Raw genomic sequence first — 24,735 nt, forward strand, 5'->3', positions numbered from 1 at the left:
GATGTACAAAAATTAAAAAGAAAGCTTTATTAATAAAAAAAAGAAAAAACACTTTTGGGACAACTATGACCTGGATGACTGAGAATCTCCATAGGCAAAATAAAATCCTACTAAAAACTTCAAGCTTGATTTGTTTTTGCACATACAACTGTGTTCTGTCTGTCTGAAGAGACCCAAATATGTTGAAACTGATGATTACTGCATCCTGATAGCCAATATAATGGATTTTATCTTATTTGTCATTCTTTCCCTGCTCCCCCCACCCTTTTTCCAGATGACTGCTTTTTGTCACTGCACTTTATTCCTATCAAAATAAGATACAGGTATTCCTCAACTTACAGCAATTCATTTAGTAATCTTTTGAAGTTACAGTGGAACTGAAAAAAAGTGACTTAGGACAGATTTTCACATTTACAAGTGTTGTAGCATTCCATAGTCCTGTGGCCGAAATTTGGAGACTTGGCAGCTGACATGTATTTATGGTGGTTGCAGCATTGAGGAGTCTTGTGATTATCTTTTGCAAGGCAAAGTTAATGAGGAAGCCAGTTTCAATGAATAACTAACTTAACAACTGCAGTGATTCACTTAACAACTGTGGCAAGTAAGGTCGTAAAATGGGGTAAAGCTCACTTAACAAGAGACATTTTGGGCTCAATTGGGGTTGTAAATCAAGGACTACATGTAAAGAGATTCTATGGATCATGTACCCTCCCAAAATTTTGTGAGTGACTCTCCTCACCTTTTATATTTGGTTGTTAGGTTAAAGTTTAAACATACTAAGTTTATATGATCCAATTCCACATTCCTCTTTTATAGGTTAGATATATAGTACTTGTTTTATTGTGCTTCACTTTATTGTGCTTTGTCACTCACTGAAGGCTTCGGTGATGATTAGTATTTTTTAGTAATAAAATACAGGTAGTCCTTGAGTTACAACACTGCATCTAATGACCATTCAAAGTTACAACGGCACTGAAAAAAGTGACATGATCATTTTCCACACTTACAACTGTTACAGCATCCTCACAGCCACGTGATCAAAATTCAGACCTGGTGTAAATATACCCTATATGTACTGGGAATATGAAATAATTCACTGTGAAACAAAAAATATCGTGTGTCTCACTTCATTGCAATATTCACTTTGTTGTAATGGTCGTGACCAAACTCCAATATTTCTAAGGCATATTTGTAATTAATGAATACAAATTAATGGGTGGGAGGCACTGTCTTACGGTGGTTCTCCTCTTACCTCTCGGACAGGTCGCAGTCGGTGTTAGTCGGAGGGCAGAGATCGACCCCTAGGCCCCTAACATATGGGGTGCCGCAGGGTTTGGTCCTGTCCCCCCTATTTTTCAATATCTACATGAAACCGCTGGGCGAGATCATTCGACAGCACGGGATAAAATACCACCAGTATGCGGATGATACACAGTTGTATCTGTCCGCCCCGTGCCAACTCAATGAAACGATGGACATGATGAGCCAGGGCCTTGAGGCTGTTAGAGACTAGATGGGGGTTAACAAGCTTGTACTCCAGATAAGACCGAGTGGCTGCTGTGCTTCCCTCTCACTAATTGGCCAAGTGTTCCATCTCTCAGGCTGGGGGGTCAAATACTACACCCCTCAGATAGGGTCCGCAACTTGGGAGTCCTCCTGGACCCACAGCTGACTTTTGAACATCACTTGTCAGCTGTGACCAGGGGGGCATTTGCCCAGGTTCGCCTGGTGCACCAGTTGCGTCCCTACCTGAACCGGGAGGCTCTCACAACAGTCACTCGTGCCCTTGTGACCTCTAGGCTGGAATACTGCAATGTGCTCTACATGAGGCTGCCCTTGAAGAGTATTCGGCGACTTCAGCTGGTCCAGAATGCAGCCGCGCGAGCGATCGTGGGTGCACCTCGTTTCACCCACGTAACACCTATCCTCCGCGAGCTGCACTGGCTGCCTGTTGATCTCCAGGTGCGCTTCAAGGTGCTAGTTGTCACCTACAAAGCCCTTCATGGTATTGGATCTGGGTACTTGAGAGACCGCCTACTGCCAATTACCTCCACTAGGCCAATAAGATCCCATAGATTAGGCCTCCTCCGAATTCCATCAGCCGGTCAATGTCGACTGGCAACTACCCGGAGGAGAGCCTTCTCGGTGGCTGCTCCGACCCTCTGGAACGAACTCCCCATGGAGATTCGTACCCTCACCACCCTCCAGACCTTCCGCGTAGCCCTTAAAACCTGGCTGTCCCGACAGGCCTGGGGCTAAAGACTTCAACCCCACCCGAATAGTATGACTGTTGCGCTTTTTAACGATGTATTGTCTTCATATATGTAACTTGTTTTGTCCTTCCCTCCCCCTGAATTGTGAGCCGCCCTGAGTCCCCTCAGGGAAAAGGGCGGCATACAAATAAAGTAATCTAATCTAATCTAATCTTTAATCCTACCTAGTTTTACAATATAAATCTTGCAATAAAAAGAGCCCTTACTGTGATGACGTTTTCAATATTTTAAATATCAGAACTTTTTTTTTTTTTTACTAACAAGATTCATAGAGATTTGTGGTTTTCATCGAACTCTTGATTGTTCATTAATATACAGGTTGAACAAGTCTATTCAAGACATCTAACAAAGAAAGACAAAAAAAGTTAATGTTTTTCTAAGTGTCTTTGAGTGCCTAGCTACACCCAATAGTAAATCCAAGTACACGCCTTCACTTCTCCAAAGTCCTTTCTTTGAAATTCAGAAAAAAAAAATCAATGGAAGTGAACTATATACAGGACCAAGAACCAAATCTGAATTCCAGTCAAAATTCATCAAAGAAAACTGTTTAATTTTAATGCTAGAATTCTCCCCTCCAATATGCTAATAAATAAATGCTCTCCAATAAGTAATAAGCATCTGAGCTTCTTATCATGTGCTTTTTCTGTGCAAGTTGCATGTCCAAATCTATTAAGCCATAATATGAAATTTGGGTTTTGTCCAAAGCAATGGTGGGTTTCAAATCCTGTTCCAACTGGTACGGTTGGAACGGGCTGGCGGTGTCCTCATGGACGCGTGCATGCGTCTTAGTGCCTCCCCGATGCTACAGCTGCTCTGCGGAGCGTTGCGCAGGCACTGTATGTGCCATGCGCCTGCGCAGAAGCCTTTAAACACCAGTAAGGAGCTCGGGAGGGCAGGTGGGCCCTCCAGAGCACCATGCCGGAACAGTACCGCCTGCAACCCACCACTGGTGCAGAGTTTCTTAAATGAATTGCTTTGTTAATCAAGGTCCAGAAAACATCATTTGAAAGCAGGACTAGGGGTGGGAGGAGTGTTTTCCTCCTAGGTAAAGGGAAGACTGATCAGGTAAGGGTAGTGTTTAACTTAAAACCTCACAAAGCTGGTGTTAATGACATGTCTTTGAGAGGAAAAGTTCAGGCAAGTTTGAAAGCCATGCGAGCAACTTTAAAAAAAAAAATTGATTCCCAGCCAATCTAATATCAAAGATTGTGCCAAGCATTACAAAACATGCGTACCAAAAGGCAAGGTCCTCCCTATTTGGCCGGATCAGAAAGGTTGAATTCAGCTCCTCTTAAATACTCGCAGTTCCTCTCGGTAGTGGCTGAAGCTGTTCTGCTGTTCTACTTATCCGCCTCTGCTCCAGTTCCCGAGACAAAGCACATCAGGAGACCAGCCAGCTCCATCCAAGCCAAGGTAAATATTCCAGGCGGCTGAGACTCTTCCTGCTTGGCTGCACACTGCAAAAGAAAGGAAGAATGTGGGTCATGTAAAACAAAAGTTTTCAACCATAACTTGTGGGTTCTTTGTGAAGGGGCTGTCTTAATAGCCCCCCTCTTCCCTAATATCTGCGGGTACAAACTGCTGTTTTCTTTAAATGGAGGGACAAGAGTAAAACTGGTTTGATGATCCCTTGAACTTTTTTTTTCACACTTCCCATGACTCCATCAACAGTAAATAGACGCCACACTAGCAGCTTCTTAGGCAAACATTTGAAAATATAGCATATTTGGATAACAAGGTTAGAGGAATGCTTTCTTTTTTCCCCCTATTCCTTCTCTATTCCTTCTCTATGCCTTCCTTACTATCTGCCTACTCCAGTTGACTTGTCAATCCTGTGTCCAGGGTGACAGGGCTATCTCTATATGTCAGATGTTCTGAAACATTTGGGAGTGCTTCTATCAGCTGCCATTCTCACGAGGCTCTGAATACAGGATAGCTGTTGGATTGGGTTGCAAATCTCTTAACTCTGGATGAAAAGAGTTGCATTTCCTCAGAATGCCATTCTCCTCTTCAGCCAAAATGAAGCCAGAACAAGACAAAGTCCGCCTTCCGTTGATCTCTGTTAAGGGGATCCCCATGATAAAGTATTTTGCAGAAATCTACGATGAAGTGGAAAAATTCCAAGCACATCCTGATGATTTACTGATCTCTACATACCCTAAGTCTGGTGAGTGATGTGTTTGACTTCATTTTCTTAAACAGAGTATAGAAGTGCTGGTCATTCATGTGTGGATAATTTCCAATTCTCTACTTTTTCTTTGTTCTATCAAAGTAGACAATAAATTCCAGGCAGCTTTTTGCCTGGAAGTTTCCAAAGCAAACTTTTTCTTTGAGAGGGTGACTATATATGCCTGAATTACATCGGATCTGCATCCCAATGATTTATAGTCCTTAGTTTTACATCACAAAGACATTTTTCTTCCTACTAATTTTCTTTTTTGCAAAAACATATTCTATTTTGTTTCTAAATTATAGTATACTATTAAGGTTTGCTAAGGATTAGATTTTACAAGAAGGAATATCAATGTTGCTTGAAAAGATTTGGAACTGCACTGTAAATGGATGCTATTCCAACTTTCTGTCTTTCCTAGTTTTACTTTGCAAAGACAAGTGACACGAAGAATATTGAGATAAAAAAAGAGACTGGCCAAAGAAGCACATTCTTGGTGAAAGTTCAGAAATGGAACAATTAGATTTCACATTGAAAGCCTCATCTGCAAATATGCATAGACTAGAGTCTGATTTTCAGGTTAATGTTTTTTCTTTTAATTCTTGAAATCGGCTTGGCCTTTTAACTGTTAATCAGATCTAAGTGCATTCAGCATAGCTGATATGCAATTTAATATAAAATAGAACTATTTAATATAAAATAGAACTATTTTGTGATTTATAATGGAGGCAATTTCATCTGTTAGTTAAAATACATATTTTGGATAATATGTGGCCTAAGCATACATGTGAAAAAGAGACATAATCGGCACGAATTTGCAGGCAAGAATTCACAGCAGGACAATTCTGGATAAATTCCAAATATTTATTAGCAGAACTCTCATTTGATAAGAAAACCGGGTGGAATGTTTAATTTGATATGCTGTTGTTAGCTTCTAGAGGCTGCCCTTTCAAGTGGTGCATATGAGGGAGAACAGAGTGTTTAGTATGCATTTCCACTGCCTGCTTGTCCACCTTCCCTTCTAAGTTTCTTTCCTGTACATGGGACATAAAAATCCCACTTCGAGTAGGAGCAGAGCTGCTTTGCTCATGACTGCTCAGAAAAGCAGATAATCCTAGACCAGGAGTGCCCAGCACCAGGCCATGACCGACTATCTTGCTGTGGCCAGTTCAGAAGTGAGCTGTGTGAGCTTTTGGCTGGTGTATATGCACACGCATGCATGAAGCCCGACCGGACAGGGGGGGGGGCAGTGTGTGCATGCAGATCAATTTGCATGAGCAGTGGGATGACCACCACTTGCATAGGCCAGTCCCCCTCTTCCCCCCTCCTTGCGGGGACACCAACCCATAAAAGTTGGGGACTCCTGTGCTAGACAGATGAACCAGCCTCCTGTTCTCTTCCCTGACCTCAATTCCTCACTGAAAACAATGTTTTCCATTTTGCAAATACCATCCTGCCATAGTTATCATTTATATGGGTCACTTTCTTTACAACTCAGGAAATGCATTAGAAGAACATTTCCCCACTCTGATCAGTGTCACCTCTTCTTCATCTTAAACAAAATCTTAGGTTTTGGACATTTCTTCTGCTCAGGCCAAAATTTGGGAGAACAAGCAGCTAAGGTTATTCTAGTTGCATCGGGGACAGATGCAAGGCAGAACAGCCAATTCTTAACACAATAGTCTAGTTTATTTAAACTGGAAATGGAATGAGGAAATAAATTTTCTCATTATTTAAGATGATGCAATCTGAATATTATCTCTTTTACAACTGAACCCATACATGCAACCCTGTACAATGCTGTAACTAATCTGTGACTTGATCAACTAGTAACTAACAACACTAGACTCGACAACTGCCTTGATCTTATCTTCTGCAACAGTTCAAACTCAATTTATGGACTACAAATAAATGAACTCTTTTCCAACAGCAACCACAGCATGATTGGTTTTTGTCTCGACATACATCCTCACAAAAATCATTATAATGATGGGATTTCCAGTTATAACTTTTTAAAAAGCCAATTATGATCTCATAGACAATGAACTCTCATCTCCTGATTGACAAATTCTATTCACCGGCTATAATACTGCTGATGACCCTTACAACATTTTCTTGCACAAAATTAAAAGAATCATTAAACTTTACATACCACTAATAACCTCCAAAACCAGAAAAAAACAAATTATCAATAACCATAAGAAAGCTACAATCCAGAAAAAATATTCTTTGGTGAAAAAATAAAACTAACTACATAAGTTTAAAAGCTGCTACAAAAACTTATGCCAACATATAAAGACTGAATGCACCAATTATCACATCAAACAAGAGGAAAACCTTCTGTGTACAAAATCTACCCGTGCCTCCTATAATTTTATGAACAACAAACTTAAAGACTTGAGATCCATCTCACCCCTAAAAGGGCCAAATGATAAAGATTATAATGATGAAACCATTAAAGCCAATCTCTTTAACACCTTCTTTGGCTCAGTCTTTGTAAACAGCAACAACACATACCCAATATTTCCCAGTCATATTGCGAACAATTACAATGATTACAATGATCCAATACATATTGATTTTACAGAACACAATGTTGAAAGGGCACTATGCAGTCTAAAAGCATATCTGTCTATTGAATGTGATAGACTATGTGACTACTGTCAGATTTCCTAAAGATGCCCTAATTGAATCATAATTATCGAGTCAAGTTTTTAATACAAAACCAGTGATTTATTAGGAGCTCCATTAGGCAAGATCTGTTCGCAGTCAAGCCTGTACTTTGTTTGATTTACTTCCGAACTTTACTTCCCTCCCCTCAGTCTGTGTCATAGATCACATTCCCCTGTAAAATGCACTCCTCCCAAGCTGGCTGCAGTAATCTGAGATCCAACTTCAGCCAACAGCATGCGTGAAATATATTTCCCCTCCCTGTCTCCCATGACAACGTGAGGAGTTGACACTCAGCTCCCCTCACTTTCCAAAAGCAAGCAAAAACAATTTGAGTACAAATATAGGGTTTTAGGCTATGCCCTACCCCCAGGCTTGTTTGGATTTTTTTCATGGAATCTTTCAATAAGGAAAACACCCTGGATATTTCTACTCTTTACCCAAGATGCCTCTGACAAGGGGTAGCCCTTCCACTTGATTAAGTTCTGGAGTTGTCTCCTGTGCCACCTCGAATCAAGGATTCGTTGCACCTCATAATGGGTTTGGCCCCCTATGACCATAGGACCTAGGGGTTCCCAGGGTAGTAGTCTCAGAGTGGATCTGACCATGGGTTTAAAGAGGCTACTATGAAATGCCGGGTGTATCATCCCCAGCAATCGAGACAGTTTCAATTGCACTGTGACTGGGTTGATGATCTTTACTATGGGGAATGGTCCCACAAACTTTGGTCCCAGTTTCTTGCTAAGGAGTCTTAACCTCAAATATTTTGTGGAGAGGTAAACCTTCTCTCCCACCAAGAATGGTCGTTGTGGAGCTCGATGTTTATCTGCCTGTTTCTTATAGGTTTGTGCCGCTTTAGCCAGTGCTTTTTTGAAATTCTCCCAGGTTGCTTTCAGCATTGACATCCAGTCAGTCAAGCTGACTGAGGAAAGTGGATCCCTTGGATACTCAGGCATTGGGACAAAGTCCATGCTGCTCACAACTTTGAACAGCGTGAATCCTGTGCTACTGTGAACAGCATTATTATATACAACCTCAGCAAAAGACAGAAGGTCTGCCCAATTGGATTGCTGACAGTTCATGTAGCACCTCAGGTACTGCTCTACCATGGCATTCAGTCTCTCTGCCCCAAAATTGGTGCTCAGGTGAAAAACTGAGCTAAGGCCCTGGGATGACCCAATGGACCACAGGAACTCCCTCCAGAACTTAGCCATAAACTGGACCCCTCTGTCTGAGATAATTCTTCAAGGTTCTCAACGCAAGTGGTAGATGTGCTTCAGGAACAGTTTGATCAGCTTGTGAGCTGAGGGTAGTCTGCTGCAGGGTATGAAATGTGCCTGTTTGGAGGACAGGTCTATTACAGTCCAAATCACCATGTTTCCCCCACTTTTCGGCAACTCTACTATAAACTCCATTGTGATCTTCTCCCACAGCCTCGTTGACTCTGCTACTGGTTGCAGCAGTCCGGTGGGAGGGGGGGTTCCCAGTCGCCTCTTCATTGTGGCACAGATGGTGCAGCTTTTCACGTAACTGTCCACATCTTTCTTTATGCCAGGCCACCAGAACTGCCCCTGGGCTAAGTGTTTGGGAATCCAAAGGGCCTGCCAGTTTGGCATCATGGCTCCTCTGAAGAATTAGGGTGCCTAGGAACTTTTAAGAAAACTTACCTTCCATGTTATTCCTGGGGAGTAACATAGCTGAGGCACGGCAATCCACTGTGCTGAGTGAATCAGCTGAGAAAATATAGGTGTCAGGCGTGCCTCCCTCAATAATCAAGAAAGAAAACTTCTAAATCCATTGTTTCGATCGGAACTGGACTCCACCCCTGCAGATCCAGCCGGGACACAGGGGAATAACTTGGTAGACCATCTCTGGGTTGAGTTTCAGGATGTTGCCTCCGGGGATGTGGACAAGGCTATGCGAGCTGTGAGTTCCTCCACCTGCATACTGGACCCGTGTCCCTCTTGGCTGACTGCCAACAGCAGAGAGGTGACACGAGGCTGGATCCAGGCGGTTGTTACCGCCTCTCTTCGGGAGGGACACCTCCCCACCGCGCTTAAGGCGGCGGTGGTGAGGCCCCTCCTGAAGAAACCGTCCTTGGATCCAGCAGTTCTTAACAACTATCGTCCAGTCTCCAACCTCCCCTTTCTGGGGAAGGTTGTTGAGAAGGTGGTGGCCTTACAGCTTCAGTGTACCTTGGAGGAAGCTAACTACCTTGACCCCTTCCAGTCTGGCTTCAGGCCCGGTTACAGCACTGAAACCGCTTTGGTCGCATTGACCGATGATCTCTGGAGAGCCAGAGATGGAGGCTATGCGTCCATCCTGGTTCTCCTCGACCTCTCAGCGGCTTTCGATACCATCGACCATGGTATCCTTCTGCGACGACTGCGGGAGGTGGGGGTGGGCGGCACTGTTTTACAGTGGTTCTCCTCCTACCTCTCGGACAGGTCGCAGTCGGTGTTGGTGGGGAGGGAGAGATCGTCCCCGAGGCCCCTAACCTATGGGGTGCCGCAGGGTTCGGTTCTGTCCCCCCTGCTATTTAACATATACATGAAACCGCTGGGCGAGATCATTCGAAGGCACGGGATAAAATACCACCAGTATGCGGACGATACTCAGTTGTATCTGTCCGCCCCGTGCCAACTCAATGAAGCGGTGGACGTGATGAACCGGGGCCTTGAGGCTGTTAAAGACTGGATGAGAGCTAACAAACTGGTACTCAACCCAGACAAGACCGAGTGGCTGTTGTGTTTTCCTCCCAAAAATTTGGCTAACGTTCCACCTATCAGGCTGGGGGGGCAAAATTTATTCCCCTCAGATAGGGTCCGCAACTTGGGAGTCCTCCTGGATCCACAGCTGAGTTTTGACCACCACTTGTCGGCTGTGACCAGGGGGGCATTTGCCCAGGTTCGCCTGGTGCGCCAGTTGCGGCCCTACCTGAACCGGGAGGCTCTCACAACAGTCACTCGAGCCCTTGTGATCTCTAGGCTGGAATACTGCAATGTGCTCTACATGGGGCTGCCCTTGAAGAGCATCCGGCGACTTCAGCTAGTCCAGAACGCGGCCGCGCGAGTGATCATGGGCGCACCACGGTTCGCCCATATAACACCAATCCTCCGTGAGCTGCGCTGGCTACCTGTTGATCGTCGGGTGCACTTCAAGGTCTTACTTACCACCTATAAAGCGCTCCATGGTAGTGGATCTGACTATTTGAGAGACCGCCTCCTGCCAATTACCTCCCTGCGTCCCATCAGATCGCACAGAGTAGGCCTCCTCCGAATTCCATCCGCCAGTCAGTGCCGACTGGCGACTACGCGGAGGAGAGCCTTCTCAGTTGCTGCTCCGACATTATGGAACAACCTCCCCGTGGAGATCCGTACCCTCACCACAGTCCAGGCCTTCCGCACAGCCCTTAAGAACTGGCTATCCCGTCAGGCCTGGGGATAGGATTACTCTCACCCCGCCCGAATGTTGAGTGAATGTTGTGTTTTTATGATCAATTTTCTTTTAATCACGATTCTTTTCTTTTTAAGTCTTGTCTTGCACTCCCTTCCCTTCACTGTTGTAAGCCGCCCTGAGTCCCCTCAGGGAAAAGGGCGGCATATAAATTTCCAATAAAATCTAAAAATCTAAATCTGTTCATAAAATCAAAATACTTTTACTGGTTATGAAAAGATAGAAGTGAAAGTAAAGCAAGATCTGAGCCAGAAAGGCGCAAACAAGTACATATCAAACAATTTCTCAACACCCTCCCCCCAATGACCCCCACCCCAGTGCCCAATCTGCAACTCTCTAAGGTGTCATGTGGGTTGCCTCTCCAGACAGCATCATTATGTTGGTATGCATGATGGTTGGTCCTGACCAGGTCCAAACACCCGGCATCAGCATGTGCAAAAGATGGTGAGAAGAAAACTCCCTTTACCATATCACCTCCAGTACCATTTATTCCCATCCCAAATACCATGTCCCCCCCCCCGTTTCTATGGCAGCCGATAGCAAGTAAGCGACACAGGTGATGACAATAGGTCAGTAAAGCGTAGGGTCGGGTGGGCGAGCCCACTTGATCATTGGAGCGAACCACTCCCAGCTGATCGTTGGAGCTACCAGTTCACCCGGTCCAAAACAGTAGACTACTACCCCTGTTTACAGCCCTCTCTCAGAGCTTACAGAGTCAGCATATTGCCCCAACATCTGGGTCCTCATTTTACCCACCTCGGAAGGATGGAAGGCTGAGTCAACCGTGAGCATGGTGAGATTTCAACTGCTAAATTGCAGGCAGCCAGCAGGCAGCAGCAGTAGCCTGCAGTACTGCATTCTAACCACTGCACCACCACAGCTCATACTCATGGATAGCCACACACTATAAATTTTCAGGATAGATGTAGTAGGTTAGAAGGTTATTATTTTAGTTTGGCAAGATTCTGTAAGCAATTACAGGTTTGGACATGATTGGATTTCACTGGATTATCTTTATGCTTAGGCCTGCCAATAATAAACTCTTTTATTTCTGTTTATCTGAACTGCTATCTGCCATCCTTGACTTGGAAGAAAACTGAATCAGCATGAAGTTTTCTCTGCCTGGTGCCCAATCTGTATCGCCCTCCACTGCTTTTGTTTTGCATCTGTAGTAGATTTATAGGAAGGGAGCCAAGTTAACCTATGATAGTAAAAAAATTGTTTTGCTTCTCCACTTGTAACAGTGAAGTCTGGTGGATCACCAAAGGGCAGAATCAGAAAAGCATTTTAGGTGCCATCTTAGATGGATAGGGATATCCTGCCAATCCTGATTGGCACTTAGAGCAGACAATTCCACTCCAATATAATTTACGGCAGTTCAAGAATGAAGTGTTGAGTGGGAAAACACCTTCAGAAAATAAAGTATATATAGAAAGCCTGCACACCCTTGTTAAAATGCCATGTTTTAAGATATAAAAAGCTAAACCAGTATAAATCAATTCATAAGTGTTTCTACCTTTAACATAACATACAGGTAGTCCTCAACTAATGAGCATAATGGAGCCCAAAATTTCCATTGTTAAGCAAGACAGTTGTTAAGTGAGAGTGTTAAGACGGTGTCAAGAGCCGAGGTGGCACAGTGGTTAAATGCAGCACTGCAGGCTACTTCAGCTGACTGCAGTTCAGCAGTTCGGCTGTTCAAATCTCACCGGCTCAGGGTTGACTCAGCCTTCCATCCTTCCGAGGTGGGTAAAATGAGGACCCGGATTGTTGTTGGGGACAATATGCTGACTCTGTAAACCGCTTAGAGAGGGCTGAAAGCCCTATGAAGCGGTATATAAGTCTAACTGCTATTGCTATTGCTAAGTGAGTTCGCTCCATTTTATGATATTTCTTGCCTCCGTTGTCCAATGAATCACTGCAGTTGTTAAGTTAGTAATATGGTTGTCAAATGAATCTGGCTGTCCCATTGACTGTGCTGGTCCGAAAGTAGGAAAAGGTGATCTTATGACACCCCACCCCCCAGGACACTGCAACTACCGTATCATAAATACATGCCAGTTGCCAAGCAAACTGAATTTTGATAACACAACCATGGAGATGCTGCAATGGTTTTAATTGTGAAACAGAGTCATAAGTCATTTTTTTCAGTGCTTGTTGTACCTTTGAAAGGTCACTAAATGAATGGTTGTAAATTAAAGACTCCCTGCATTAGCTATATAATTCAATTGAAAAAAAATAGGGAAAGTAAGTGAATCCCACCACTGCCTTTAATGCTTTATAATCTCTTTGCAGATCGTGGCTTTTGCTGTAAGAGGTATCTGAGTAAATATTAGGGGTGAGGGGAAACCACTGCAACATTTGAAGTTCATATGGGCTTGATCAGAGGTGCTTTAATTGATAGCACATGTGTACTGACTACTATCTGACATAGTTTGAATATGATTGATTAGTTCTAAACACAGCCACTTCCCTACTCATAGGAGGGTTTGAACACTTATGCTGTCACATTATTCTAGGTTTTTTTGTTTTTTAATTTTTTTTCTCCCTGAAAGATTTCAGTTTGTTTTTCAATTGAATTGTACAGCTTACATGTAAAGGTGGAAAAATTCTGAAGTGATTTAACTTGGTCTGACTTTTTTTACATCTCAAAAAACCTGGCATTTTAAAAGGGGCATGTAGACTTTCTACAGCCATTGTGTACTTGTAGTAGCTATAACAGGCATCATGTTTTGTTTGAGGCAATAACCTGTTTTTCTTCTTGTAATATGATTTTGGTTCAGCATGTCCAACCTTTTTGTGCTCTTTTAGGTACTACTTGGGTCAGTGAGATTGTAGACATGATCTACAAAGAAGGCAGTGTGGAAAAATGCAGAATTCAACCCATCTATATGCGAGTCCCTTTCCTGGAATTTGCTGCACCTGATGTCCCTACAGGTAAAACAGCAGAGGTGTCTTCCCCTCTAGACAGCAATTTGGGAGCAGAGGGATTGAGGAGAAAGACTAGTCTATGAGATGAATGTGGGAGAAGGAGTGGCAGAACCTGGGGGCAGACTCAATAGAGGTATCAGCCTAAAATCTCTGCATAGCCACAAATGGACTAAATCTAACCCTTCTTAAATTCTGTTGACCTTCATCTACCGCCAATCTAATGCTGTTAGTTGAGTAGATACCTGTGCATAGGCATGAGTAATAAATCAGTTCAGTTGGAAGCTCATGTGTGGTCCTAGTCTTTCACACTTGACAATGGAATAGAAATGGCAACTGTGAAGAGGGGAGAGGATGCAAATAATATAGTAGATCTACCTGCAGACATCTTCATACTTTTCCTAGTGCTAGTTGAGATATCTGCAAGCAAATTCATCCAGAATGCATGTGGTGTGGATAGACTAATGGAGGGAGAAGGTTTAGGTTTAGGTTTAGGTTTATTGGATTTATATGCTGCCCTTCTCCCAAGGACTCAGGGCGGCGTACAACATTAAAAAAAAAACCACATATTACAAAAGTTTTAAAAAATTAATTAGAATATCCAAAAAAAAAAAACCCCAATTTAGATTAACAACAACATTTAAAAAAGAAATTCAATTAAAATTAACATTAATCAATAATTTATTTTGTTTTGTTCAGGCCAGGCTGGCTTGCTGGAAAAGCCAACTTTTTATGGCGCATTAGAACGACCGGAGGTCGGGGATTATACGAAGCTCTCAGGGCAGCTCATTCCAGAGGGAAGGTGCTCCCACAGAGAAGGCTCTCCCCCTGGGGGTCGCTAGCTGACACTGTCTGGCCGACAGCACCCTGAGGAGGCCAACTCTGTGGGATCGCACTGGACGGTGGGAGGCTACCGGTGGCAGTAGGTGGTCTCGCAGGTATCCTGGGCCTAAGCCATGGAGAGCTTTAAAGGTCATAATTAGTATCTTGAATCGCACCCGGAAGACAACCGGCAACCAGTGCAGGCCACCTAAAAGGGGTGTAACATGGGAGCACCTAGGTGCCCCCATGATAACCCGCAAAGCCGCGTTCTGGACCAGTTGAAGCCTCCGGGTGCTCTTCAAGGCAGCCCCATGTAGAGAGCATTACAGTAGTCCAGGCGAGAAAGGATGAGGGGATGAGTGACTGTGCACAAAGCATCCCGATCCAGGAAGGGGGGCAACTGATGTACCAGGCAAACCTGGTAAAAGCCCCCCCTGATCATGACCGTCAGGTGTTCCTCTAAACTAAGCCACGTATCCAGGAGGACGCCCAGATTGGGGGCCCTCTCTGAGGGGGCTAAAATTTCTTCCCCTATCATCAAAGATGGAACAAGATGCACAAATCAGAATGACGGAAACCACAGCCATTCAGTCTTGAAGGGATTGAGCTTGAGCCTGTTCCTCCCCTCCAGATCCGCACAGCCTCCAGGCATCGGGACATCATGTCGAGGGCATCGTTTGGGTGGTTTGGGGTAGAGATGAAAAGTTCAGTATCAGTGGTTTCATATATATGTTGAACAGGAGGAGTGAGAGAACCGACCCCTGGGGCACCCCACAAGTGACGTGCCTTGGGGTCGATCCCTGCCCTCCAGTCAACACAAACTGTGACCAATCTGAGAGGTAGGAGGAGAACCACTGTAAAACGGTGCCCCCCCCCACTCCCAACCCCCTGAGTCGTTGCAGTAGGATACCATGGTCGATGGTATCGAAAGCCGCTGAGAGGTCTAATAGGACCAGGACAGAGGAGCAGCCCCTGTCCCGGCCCGCCAGAGATCATCGACCAATGTGACCAATGCTGTCTCCGTGCTGTCCCTGGGTCTGAAACCCAACTGAAACGGATCCAGGTAGACAGCTTCATCCAGGTACTGGGGAAGCTGACGTGCTACCGCACCCTCGACAACCTTTGCTACAAAGTGAAGGTTGGAGACCAGACGATAGTTGGCTAAAGAAGCTGGGTCCAGGAAAGGCTTCTTAAGGAGGTGCCTCACCACCGCCTCCTTCAAGGTGGTGGGAAAGAACCCCTCTCTCAACAAAGCGTTGGTAATCGCCTGGAGCCAGCCTCGTGTCACCTCCCGGGAAGCCGAGACTAACCAAGAGGGACACGGGTCCAGCACACAAGTGGCAGCACTGAGTCTCCCCATAATCCTGTCCATGTCCTCGGGGGTCACAGGGTCAAACTCATCCCAGATGGTCTCCACAAGATTCATCCCCGTCGACTCGCCCGAATCTACCCAGTCAGAGTCCAAGCCTGTCCGGATCTGAGCAATTTTATCCTGCAGATACTGAACAAATTCTTCAGACCCTACCGTGCAAGGGGTCTTTCCCAGTTCCTTGGTTAAGTAAGGAGCGGGTCACCCTAAACAGGGTGGCTGGGCAGTTATCTGCAGACATGATAAGAGTGGAAAAATGTTGCCGTTTTGCCACTTTTATCGCCACTAAGTAGGATTTAATATGAATTCTTACTAGTGTTCGATCAGATTCAGACTGTCTGGCCCTCCAACCACTCTCTAGGCGTCTTTTCCGGCATTTCATCTCCCGGAGCTCCTCGGTAAACCAGGGAGCTACCCGGGATTGACACCGGGTCAGAGGCCGCAAAGGCACAACACGATCCAAAGCCCCAGTGGCCGTCCTATCCCAGGCTTCCACTAGAGCTTCGGTCGAGTTGTGGGTAAGGGATTCAGGAAAAGTCCCAAGGTCCATCATGAACCTTTCAGGATCCATCAAGCGCCTGGGGTGGAACCATCTAGTCGGTTCCGCCTCCCTGCAGTGAGGGGTAGCAGTATGGAAGTCAAGCCTGATGAGGAAATGATCCAACCATGACAAGGGTTGGATAGAAATATCCCCTAAGTCTAGATGATTTATCCACTGCCCAGAGACAAAAATCAGGTCGAGCGTGTGTCCCCCATTATGGGTGGAGTCTTGAATTAACTGAGTTAGGTCCATAGCTGTCATGGAAGCCATGAACTCCTGAGCTGACTCGGATGTCTCGCCAATGGAAGGCAGATTGAAATCCCCCAGGATCATAAACTTGGGGAAATCGACCGCCAATCCAGCTAACACATCCAGCAGCTCCGGCAGGGCCGATGAAACGTAGCAGGTAGACAGGTACATAACAAAAAGGCCCACCTGAACTCCAAGGCCCCAATTCACAAAAAGGGACTCACATCCACCTATCTGAGGCACAGTGACCTCCTGAGGTCCAAAACTTTCCCTAATAACCACTGCCACCCTCCTGCCCCTGCCCTGGGCCCTCGGCTGGTGAAACGCCTGGAAGCCTGGTGGGCATAATTCACTAAGGGGAACACCCCCCTCATGGCCCAATCAGGTCTCCATAATGCACGGGTGGGAGTATGGAAGAAGCCTCTTCAATTATTCTTTATCCTCTTCCAGGCATTGAACTGCTCAAGGAAGCACCCCGTCCATGTATAATTAAAACCCACCTTCCTGTCCAAATGCTCCCCAAAACCTTCTTGGAAAAGAACTGCAAGGTAAGAAAAAAATATGGACCGTTAATACATGAAAAACTAGTCAATTGAATGCAAGAACATATTGGGTAAGGATCCTCTGCAAATAATTACACACCATGTCCTCAGTATTGAAATGCATTATCAGCTTAATTAACATTCTTGTTTGTCACCGAACAGGTTATCTATGTGGCTAGAAATGCCAAAGATGTGGCTGTCTCATACTATTACTTCTACCAAATGGCAAAAGTGCACCCAGATCCTGGAACATGGGAGGAATATCTGGAGAATTTTATGGATGGAAATAGTAAGTGGATAATAAACCCTTCCAAGCACTGAGCTTGATATTAACCCTCCTTTATATGGTAACTTCAAAATATAATACTGATCCTGTTACCTGTAGCTAACAAAGCAAATAGGTGACATTTTGGGGGAAGCCTTGTAGAAGTTCTTGAAAGTAGTGAGATGTTTCACAGAAATTCTGTGAATCAGAAGGTCAGATCAGGACCTTCTTGTTGTTACCCTTTCTGTGAATGAGCAGATATGTTTTTGCACTCTGCAAACTTCCTGAAAATGGCCCGTTTTTCACCAAAACGGGCCCACTTTTTTTTTTTTTAAAGGACATAAATAACCCTTAGGAGGCTTGTCGAGTATTCCTGGGAGGTCAGGGGGCCAAAAACGAGCAAAAAATGGACAATTTTTCGTGAAAACGGGCCCAATTTTTGTCAAACAGAAGACCATTAGGAAACTTATAGAGTGCTCCTGGGAGCTGGGAGGGCAAAATTGGGCATTTTTTGCTCATTTCTGGCCTCCCCAGCCCCAGGAGTGCTCTAAAAGCCTCCTACAAGCTATGCACGGAAATTTTGATGAAGGGGTGGGGTTTCGGGCAGCAAAAAATGCTGTCTTCAGTGTATAAGATGCACCCAGATTTTCAGCCTCTTTTTTGAGGGGAAAAAGGTGCGTCTTATACTTCAAAATATGGTATATGGTTCTTTAATTTGACTATCAATTTCTACTAAAGCTTCTAGTCCCGTTTCATACTTCTGGTGTCTGAACCAAAATAAGTAATATGGAAACTGTAGGTTTCTCCATGTTGTTACACTAAAATTCCCATCGTTCACAAGCATTCTATTTCTCTCCTCAGTGTCTTTTGGATCCTGGTATGATCACGTCAAAGGTTGGTGGGACCTCACAAAGAAATACAGGATTCTCTACCTCTTTTATGAAGACATGAAAGAGGCAAGATTCTTTCTGCTTCTTTTATTAACCTTCTTATTATCTACTACTCTAATTTTCACTTCTTTTTCCCACATTAAGATTTAGGTATGGGGCATACCTATCTCCTGTTCTACAAGTCTTAGGAATGGCCCATAGGGCAGACTGAGATGGGACTTCTATAGTATCTCCAGGGCCAAAAATTCCCAGTTCCTCAAATAGATCCCTTACTCTAGCATTCTGATTTTAATTAGATGCTCCTGAAAACCTACAAATAGGGGACAAAGAATGCAAAATTATTGTCATCCATTCAAGCTTGTTTTCTTTTATTTCCACATACTTATTTTATTTTGTAGCTGTCCAGCGAGACATTGCTCAGGTCCTTTTCGTAAGTACATCTATAGAAAGATATGCCTGAAAGTTGATTTACATTTAGACATGACTAAGAATAGATCCACAGAAACTAAGAGCCATGGCTTACTTCACTAATTTCAATAGATCTACTTTATCTAAATCAGAGCCATCCCAAAGCTGAATACAAGATGATTACTCCCATCTCTCGTCTCACTTCCTCCATGCTAATCGTCTCCTCAGGAGACCCACCTCAGAAGGCTGGAAGGCTGAGTCAACAATATTGGCTCATAATGGAAAGTCATGATTAAAAATTGCATGCACATGTGTCTAACTGCAAAGCATTATAAGGAAATAAGAAACACTCTCTACTAGATTATAACTAGACAGCAGATAGGTAATAGCTGTCAAATTGCAAAGGATGGTGTATTTTAATTTAATTTAATTAATATAACATAATATACCCATGCATCAAAACTCTTCCTAATCTGAAATTCCTGACTTTCACTACTTGATTATTGCTTTGCATACAGGATCCAGAACGGGAGATTCGAAAGGTAATGGAATTCCTAGAGAGGCCAGTTGATGAAAACTTAGTCAAGAAGATTTCACACCACACCTCCTTCAAAGAGATGAGTCAGAATCAAATGGCTAATTACAAAAGCATTCCCACTTCTATTATGGATCACACCATCTCTCCTTTCATGAGGAAAGGTGAGCCTATCAAATTAGCCAAACTGCGGCTGGATGGAATATGAGTTATATTTATAACATGCATAAAAGGGTAAAATAATAGTGCTACCTTATCGAAATTGACATGCTCCAAATGTGTTAGGTTTCCCAGCCATCAAGATTACAGGTAGTCTTTTACAATAACTCATTTAGTGTTATTTAGTTTACAATAGCTCATTTAGTTGCTGTTCGAAGTTACAGTAGCACTGAACAACAGAATCACTAATGACCATTTTTCACACTTACAACCTTTGCAGCACCCCCTTGGTCATGGGACCAAAATTCAGATGATTGTCAATTGACTCATATTTATGATGGTTGCCATGTCCCAGGGTCATGTGATTACCTTTGCCTACCATCTGGCAAGCAAAGTCAATGGGGAAGCCGTTGAACAATTGTGGGATTAACTTAACACCTGCAGTTCCTCTGGCAAGGAAGGTTATAAAATGGGATAAGGCTCACTTAACAAATGTCTCACGTAGCAAAATAAATTTTTGGCTCGTAACATACATTGTAGTTGTAAGTTGAGGACTACCTGTACTAGCTCTGCTGGTCAGGAATTATGGAATTTCAAGTCAAGCTTTCTGCTCCTAATATGATCTTGAACAACTTGAGAGAATATGAGATAGACGTTTTCTGTCTCAGATAGATATTACATTCCCATGGTACAATAATTGTACCATGGGAATGTAATAATATTGTTGTAAGCAAATAGACTGTTCTTTGTGATGGTACATGTGCTACCAAGCTCAGTACTTATACATGTATGGATTTCCATTCCAAGACTTTCTAGAAAGAATGACCATGATTGATAACGCAATGCAATGACTTGGGAAAGACTAACATGTGTCATTATCAGAGAAGGTTATACCTGGGCCCTTGACCTGAACATCTAAAAAACCCTGTTAAGACTCTAGGAAGTTTGCAGAGAGATGATTAGGGGGCTGGAGGTTAGAACAGTTGCAGAACAGTTGCTGGAATTGGTCATGTCTAGTTTAGGGAAAAGAAGGACTAGGGAAGACATGACACCAGTGTGCCAGTATTTGAGGGGCTCCTATAAAGACAAGGGGGTCAAATTATTCTCCAAAGCACCAGAATGCAAGACAAGAAACAATTGATGGAAACTAACCAAGGAGACAAGCAACTTAGAACTAAAGATAAATTTCCTAATGGTAAGAGCAAACAACCAATGGAACGACTTGCCTTCAGAACTTGTGGATGCTCCATCACTGGAGGCTTTTAAAAAGAGACTCGACAGCCATTTGTCCGAAATGATATAGGATCTCCTGCTCAAGCAAGAGGTTGGTCCAAGGACCCTTCCAACTAGGTTGTTTTATATTCTGTGAGGAATTAAATGTCTCTTATTATTTTTGATCTTTGTCCTGGGGATTTCACTGCTTTTATTAGAAACCTCAAGTAGGAAACAGGCAGGCTAGATCTTGTAGTCTGACAAGCCTAATCCACATGAAGAAAATATGATTTGAGAAACTGAGATTGTGTAATGGTATGTGGGTTAGATCTTGGGCAATGGGGCTGTTGTAGCCCGACAGCGGCCAGAGGACCTAGCAGCAGAGTTGAACAGTGAGGAGGTTGGGGGGGGGGGGAGTATGGGCCACTCCTGGAGGCTGGGGAAGGCTTTGACGAGGGCTCTGCATTGCCGGCAGAGACAGGGCCGAGGGTGTCTGGCAATGATCAGGTGCCTATGGACCTAGACAACAGTGAGGCAAAGGAAGAGCTTGAGCCTGTTCCCAGTGTGCGCATGCGCAGAGCTGCCAGAAGAAAAGAACAACTCAGAAATCAGGGTAAACTTGGGAGGAAAGTCACAGGTGGAAGGTGATTGGCCCCTCCCATAGGAAATAAAAGAGGAGCGAAATGGGAGTGGGCTTTTGCAGGAAAAAAATTGTTCGTTCAGTCGTTAGATTTGTTTCAGGAGTGTGAAAATCTGTCTGTGAATCTCAGAGACTCTACGCCCAGTCTTTCCTTGCACAGCACCTCATTTGGAAAATATTACATGGCAGCTTTCCAAGATTGATAAGGTCTGTAGCCATAATTACTCCTTTGAAAGACTGTTTGCCAGGCCTTGCTGAATGTGAATGAGAGGAATTCACATTCGTTTAATAAAAGGGGTTTTGTCGGGACCAGGACTCTGCCTCGTGCTTTTTGGGGAAGCCTAGGGCAGAACAGGGGCAAAGAGATAATGCCTAGGAATTGGTCAAATTAGAGACAGCATAGCCTGCAGTTGGAAAGTGGGAGGAGAAGGAGACTTAGAAGGGAGCCTCACTAGTTTCTCAGGCTGTAAATGAGATAAAAGAAGAATTGTACTTTCAGACTTGCAAGACTCTTATAATGAAGCTTTACAAGAAAGTTGAATTAGGTGATCGAGTTATATTTCTATCTGATCTACCTTGTAAGGCTGATAGATGTCTCGTGCTTGCTTCCCTATTTTTCCAAATGTGCAGTATGTTATACATTAGTCTTCTGCAATGCGCTCTCCATGGGGCAGCCCTTGAAGAGCATTCGGAGACTTCAGCTCGTCCAGAATGCAGCCGCGCGAGCGATCGTGGGTGCACCTCGGTACACCCACGTTACACCTATCCTCCGCGAGCTGCACTGGTTACTGATTGGTCTCCGGATACGCTTCAAGGTGCTAGTCGTCACTTATAAAGCCCTTCATGGTATTGGACCTGGGTACTTGAGAGACCGCCTGCTGCCAATTACCTCCCAAAAACCCATTAGATCACACAGGGCAGGCCTCCTCCGGGTTCCGTCCACCAACCAATGTCATCTGGCTACTACCCGGTGGAGGGCCTTCTCTGTGGCAGCTCCGGCCCCTTGGAACGAACTCCCCGCAGAGATTCGGACCCTCACCTCTCTCCAGGCCTTCTGACTTGTATTTGTGTTTTTGTGTTCCCCTTTCCCTTCTTGGGTTTATGCGCCGCCCTGAGTCCCGCAGGGAATAGGGCGGCATATAAATAAAATGAAACTCAAACTCAAACTAGTCTTCCATTTATCTCTGCCCTTTTCCCCCCTAAATGTTTCTCTCTAGAGAAAGTAAATTCGGGGGGGGGGGGGACGGGACACAAGCACATCATGTTCCTTGAAAAGTAATTTTAGGCGCTTTCTGTCTTGAAGCCTCTCAACAAAAAGAGCTTATGTTACTCCTACAATAGTCCCCACGACATCCCTGGAAAGTAGGGAGCATATAGGTAGTGCTCAAGTTACAATAGTTCATTTAATGATCATTCAAAGTTACAACAATAGCACTGAAAAATAAGACGACAGTTTTTTACACTTATGACCATTGAAGCATCCTCATGATCATGTGATCAATATTCAGACCCTTGGCAATTGACACATTTATGATGGTTGCTGTGTGCATGATCACCTACTGTGACTTTCTGACAAGCAAAGTCAATGTGCGGAAGCCAGATTCATTTAACACAGTGTTTCTCAACCTTGACAACTTGAAGTTGTCCTGACTTCAACTCCCAGAATTCCCCAGCCAGCTATCATATGTTACAAGTTTTAGGCAATGATTAAATACACTGGTATTTCAAAATTATAACTTTTCCTGTTGATATGTGTCATCATATAATCATAACCCACCCACCCCAGGTTTTGTACATACTTTAAATATAGATAGCGATCTGCAACTATCTCTCAAGAATTCACCAATAATCTCATGCAAACCTACAAAACATCCTAAAGCTCATGGGAAGCTACCAACATTTCAAGAGATTTGGGCAATACGTTCAGTGAAATCTGAGTTATTTAATGTTTTTGAGGTCCAACAAATGCTTTGCTATGTATGGATCCCATACTGGGATTCAACTTTACCTTACCCAGTTTTGAGTGTAGTTCTGTTGCAATAGAAAATATATGATACCTAACTGCGTAATATAATGTCTGTAAGCAACCAGGCTCAGAGAACACAAAAGACTCCATAGTTCAACCCTGAGCTACAAATCATTGACTTCTCTTGCAAAATAATGACATTTAGAACATTATCTATTTGGGTAATGAAATGTCTGCCAGCAACCACCAGGCTCAGAGAACATCAAGGAAACTAATATTGGCTATTATTTTCCCTTCAAATTAGGAGTTGCTGGTGACTGGAAGAACCAATTCACAGTTGCACAAAATGAGCGTTTCGATGAGAATTACAAGATGCAAATGAAAGGAAGTACGCTGAAGTTTCGAACAGAAATATGAATGTTCTTTTCCTACTTGGGTATGTATTCTTTCACTCACATTAAAATAACCCAACATGTTCTATAGATACTTTCTATGTGTTCTGAGCATGTCAGCATACTGCATATACTTCTTGGGGCATATCATGGTCCAAACAGAGATTATTTTTATTTAATCTCTTTTCTATTTTAGTGAGGATCTGCTTTTGTTACCTGTGAGAATTGGTTGAAGATGCTGAGATGGTATACAGATGAAGCTCAAGACAAGATGCCACTCTGTCCCCATCAAGTGATGGAAAGACCTAATTAATATCAAAGCCATGCCAAGAACAAAAATGAACTCCAAACTGCATTTTTATTTATGATATTGCTCCTCTTTAATCATTGACCTCTTTCCTTGTGATGCAAAAATTCAGATGTTTAAATTCTTTTATTTCTAGTTTTTACATTTGTGAAAGGGATGTAGCTTGTTCCTTCCTTCCTTCCTTCCTTCCTTCCTTCCTTCCTTCCTTCCTTCCTTCCTTCCTTCCTTCCTTCCTTGAAATGTCACTACCGTACTTCATCTTTAGTTTCTTGATAGATCACTTGCAAAATTATTCAGATTTTATATGGGAATTGTGTTCCAGGTAAACAACTGCAGAATAAAAGTCTCATCTGAAACTGTCACGTGACTCATTTTCTTTTGGTCTTATAGAATTTTAGTAAATAAATATTATGTGACTTACGACTTAAGCTTTTAATTATAATCTATTTTCATCTTCATGAAATCTGATCATGTTTAAGAAACATATAACCTTGAACATGCCTTCCTGCTTTATATTTCTGTTTTTTCCCTATCTGAAACCAAAATATCTGCCTGCCCAGGAATATGATCTTAGCAAATGGAAGAGGAATATCTTTCTTTGGAAAAAAATTGTTGATTAGAAAAAATATGACAGAAAAGGACTTTGAGGTTTGAGTACAGTGAATCAAAAATAGCAATAGCAATAGCAGTAGACTTATATACCGCTTCATAGGCCTTTCAGGCCTCTCTAAGCGGTTTACAGAGAGTCAGCATATTGCCCCCAACAATCTGGGTCCTCATTTTACCCACCTCGGAAGGATGGAAGGCTGAGTCAACCCTGAGCCGGTGAGATTTGAACCGCTGACCTGCTGATCTAGCAGTAGCCTGCAGTGCTGCATTTAACCACTGCGCCACCTTGGCTTAAGAATTAAAGATTATAAAAAACTGAGAAGAGATACAGA

General features: G+C 43.6%; 2 protein-coding genes across 2 annotated transcripts in view; both read left to right on the forward strand.

Annotated features, from left to right (window-relative positions):
* The first annotated feature begins 3,603 nt into the window (after positions 1–3,603).
* Positions 3,604–24,154, forward strand: LOC116520471 (sulfotransferase 1A1-like). The gene is made up of 9 exons (XM_032234690.1): positions 3,604–3,686; positions 4,288–4,440; positions 13,381–13,506; positions 16,929–17,026; positions 17,183–17,309; positions 18,147–18,241; positions 19,102–19,282; positions 23,400–23,531; positions 23,684–24,154. Exons 2-8 carry the CDS (start codon positions 4,293–4,295, stop codon positions 23,510–23,512), a joined length of 888 nt encoding a protein of 295 aa, XP_032090581.1. The 5' UTR covers positions 3,604–3,686; positions 4,288–4,292; the 3' UTR covers positions 23,513–23,531; positions 23,684–24,154.
* Positions 3,617–24,735, forward strand: part of LOC116520472 (sulfotransferase 1A1-like) — a 32,528-nt gene continuing 11,409 nt past the window's right edge. Inside the window, exon 1 of the mRNA XM_032234694.1 lies at positions 3,617–3,686. The gene's annotated coding sequence lies outside the window, so the exon portion shown is untranslated. The remainder of the gene's footprint in view (positions 3,687–24,735) is intronic.

This window comes from Thamnophis elegans, chromosome Z (genome assembly GCF_009769535.1).
Source record: "Thamnophis elegans isolate rThaEle1 chromosome Z, rThaEle1.pri, whole genome shotgun sequence".
Lineage (NCBI taxonomy): Eukaryota > Metazoa > Chordata > Lepidosauria > Squamata > Colubridae > Thamnophis > Thamnophis elegans.

Bases quoted from the DNA above. Each gene is read 5' to 3' on its own strand.
- LOC116520471 (XM_032234690.1), top strand. From the start codon at position 4,293: ATGAAGCCAGAACAAGACAAAGTCCGCCTTCCGTTGATCTCTGTTAAG. The intron at 18,242-19,101 runs GCAAGATTCTTT...CTTTGCATACAG, and splicing joins TTTATGAAGACATGAAAGAG to GATCCAGAACGGGAGATTCG. The intron at 19,283-23,399 runs GTGAGCCTATCA...CCTTCAAATTAG, and splicing joins CTCTCCTTTCATGAGGAAAG to GAGTTGCTGGTGACTGGAAG.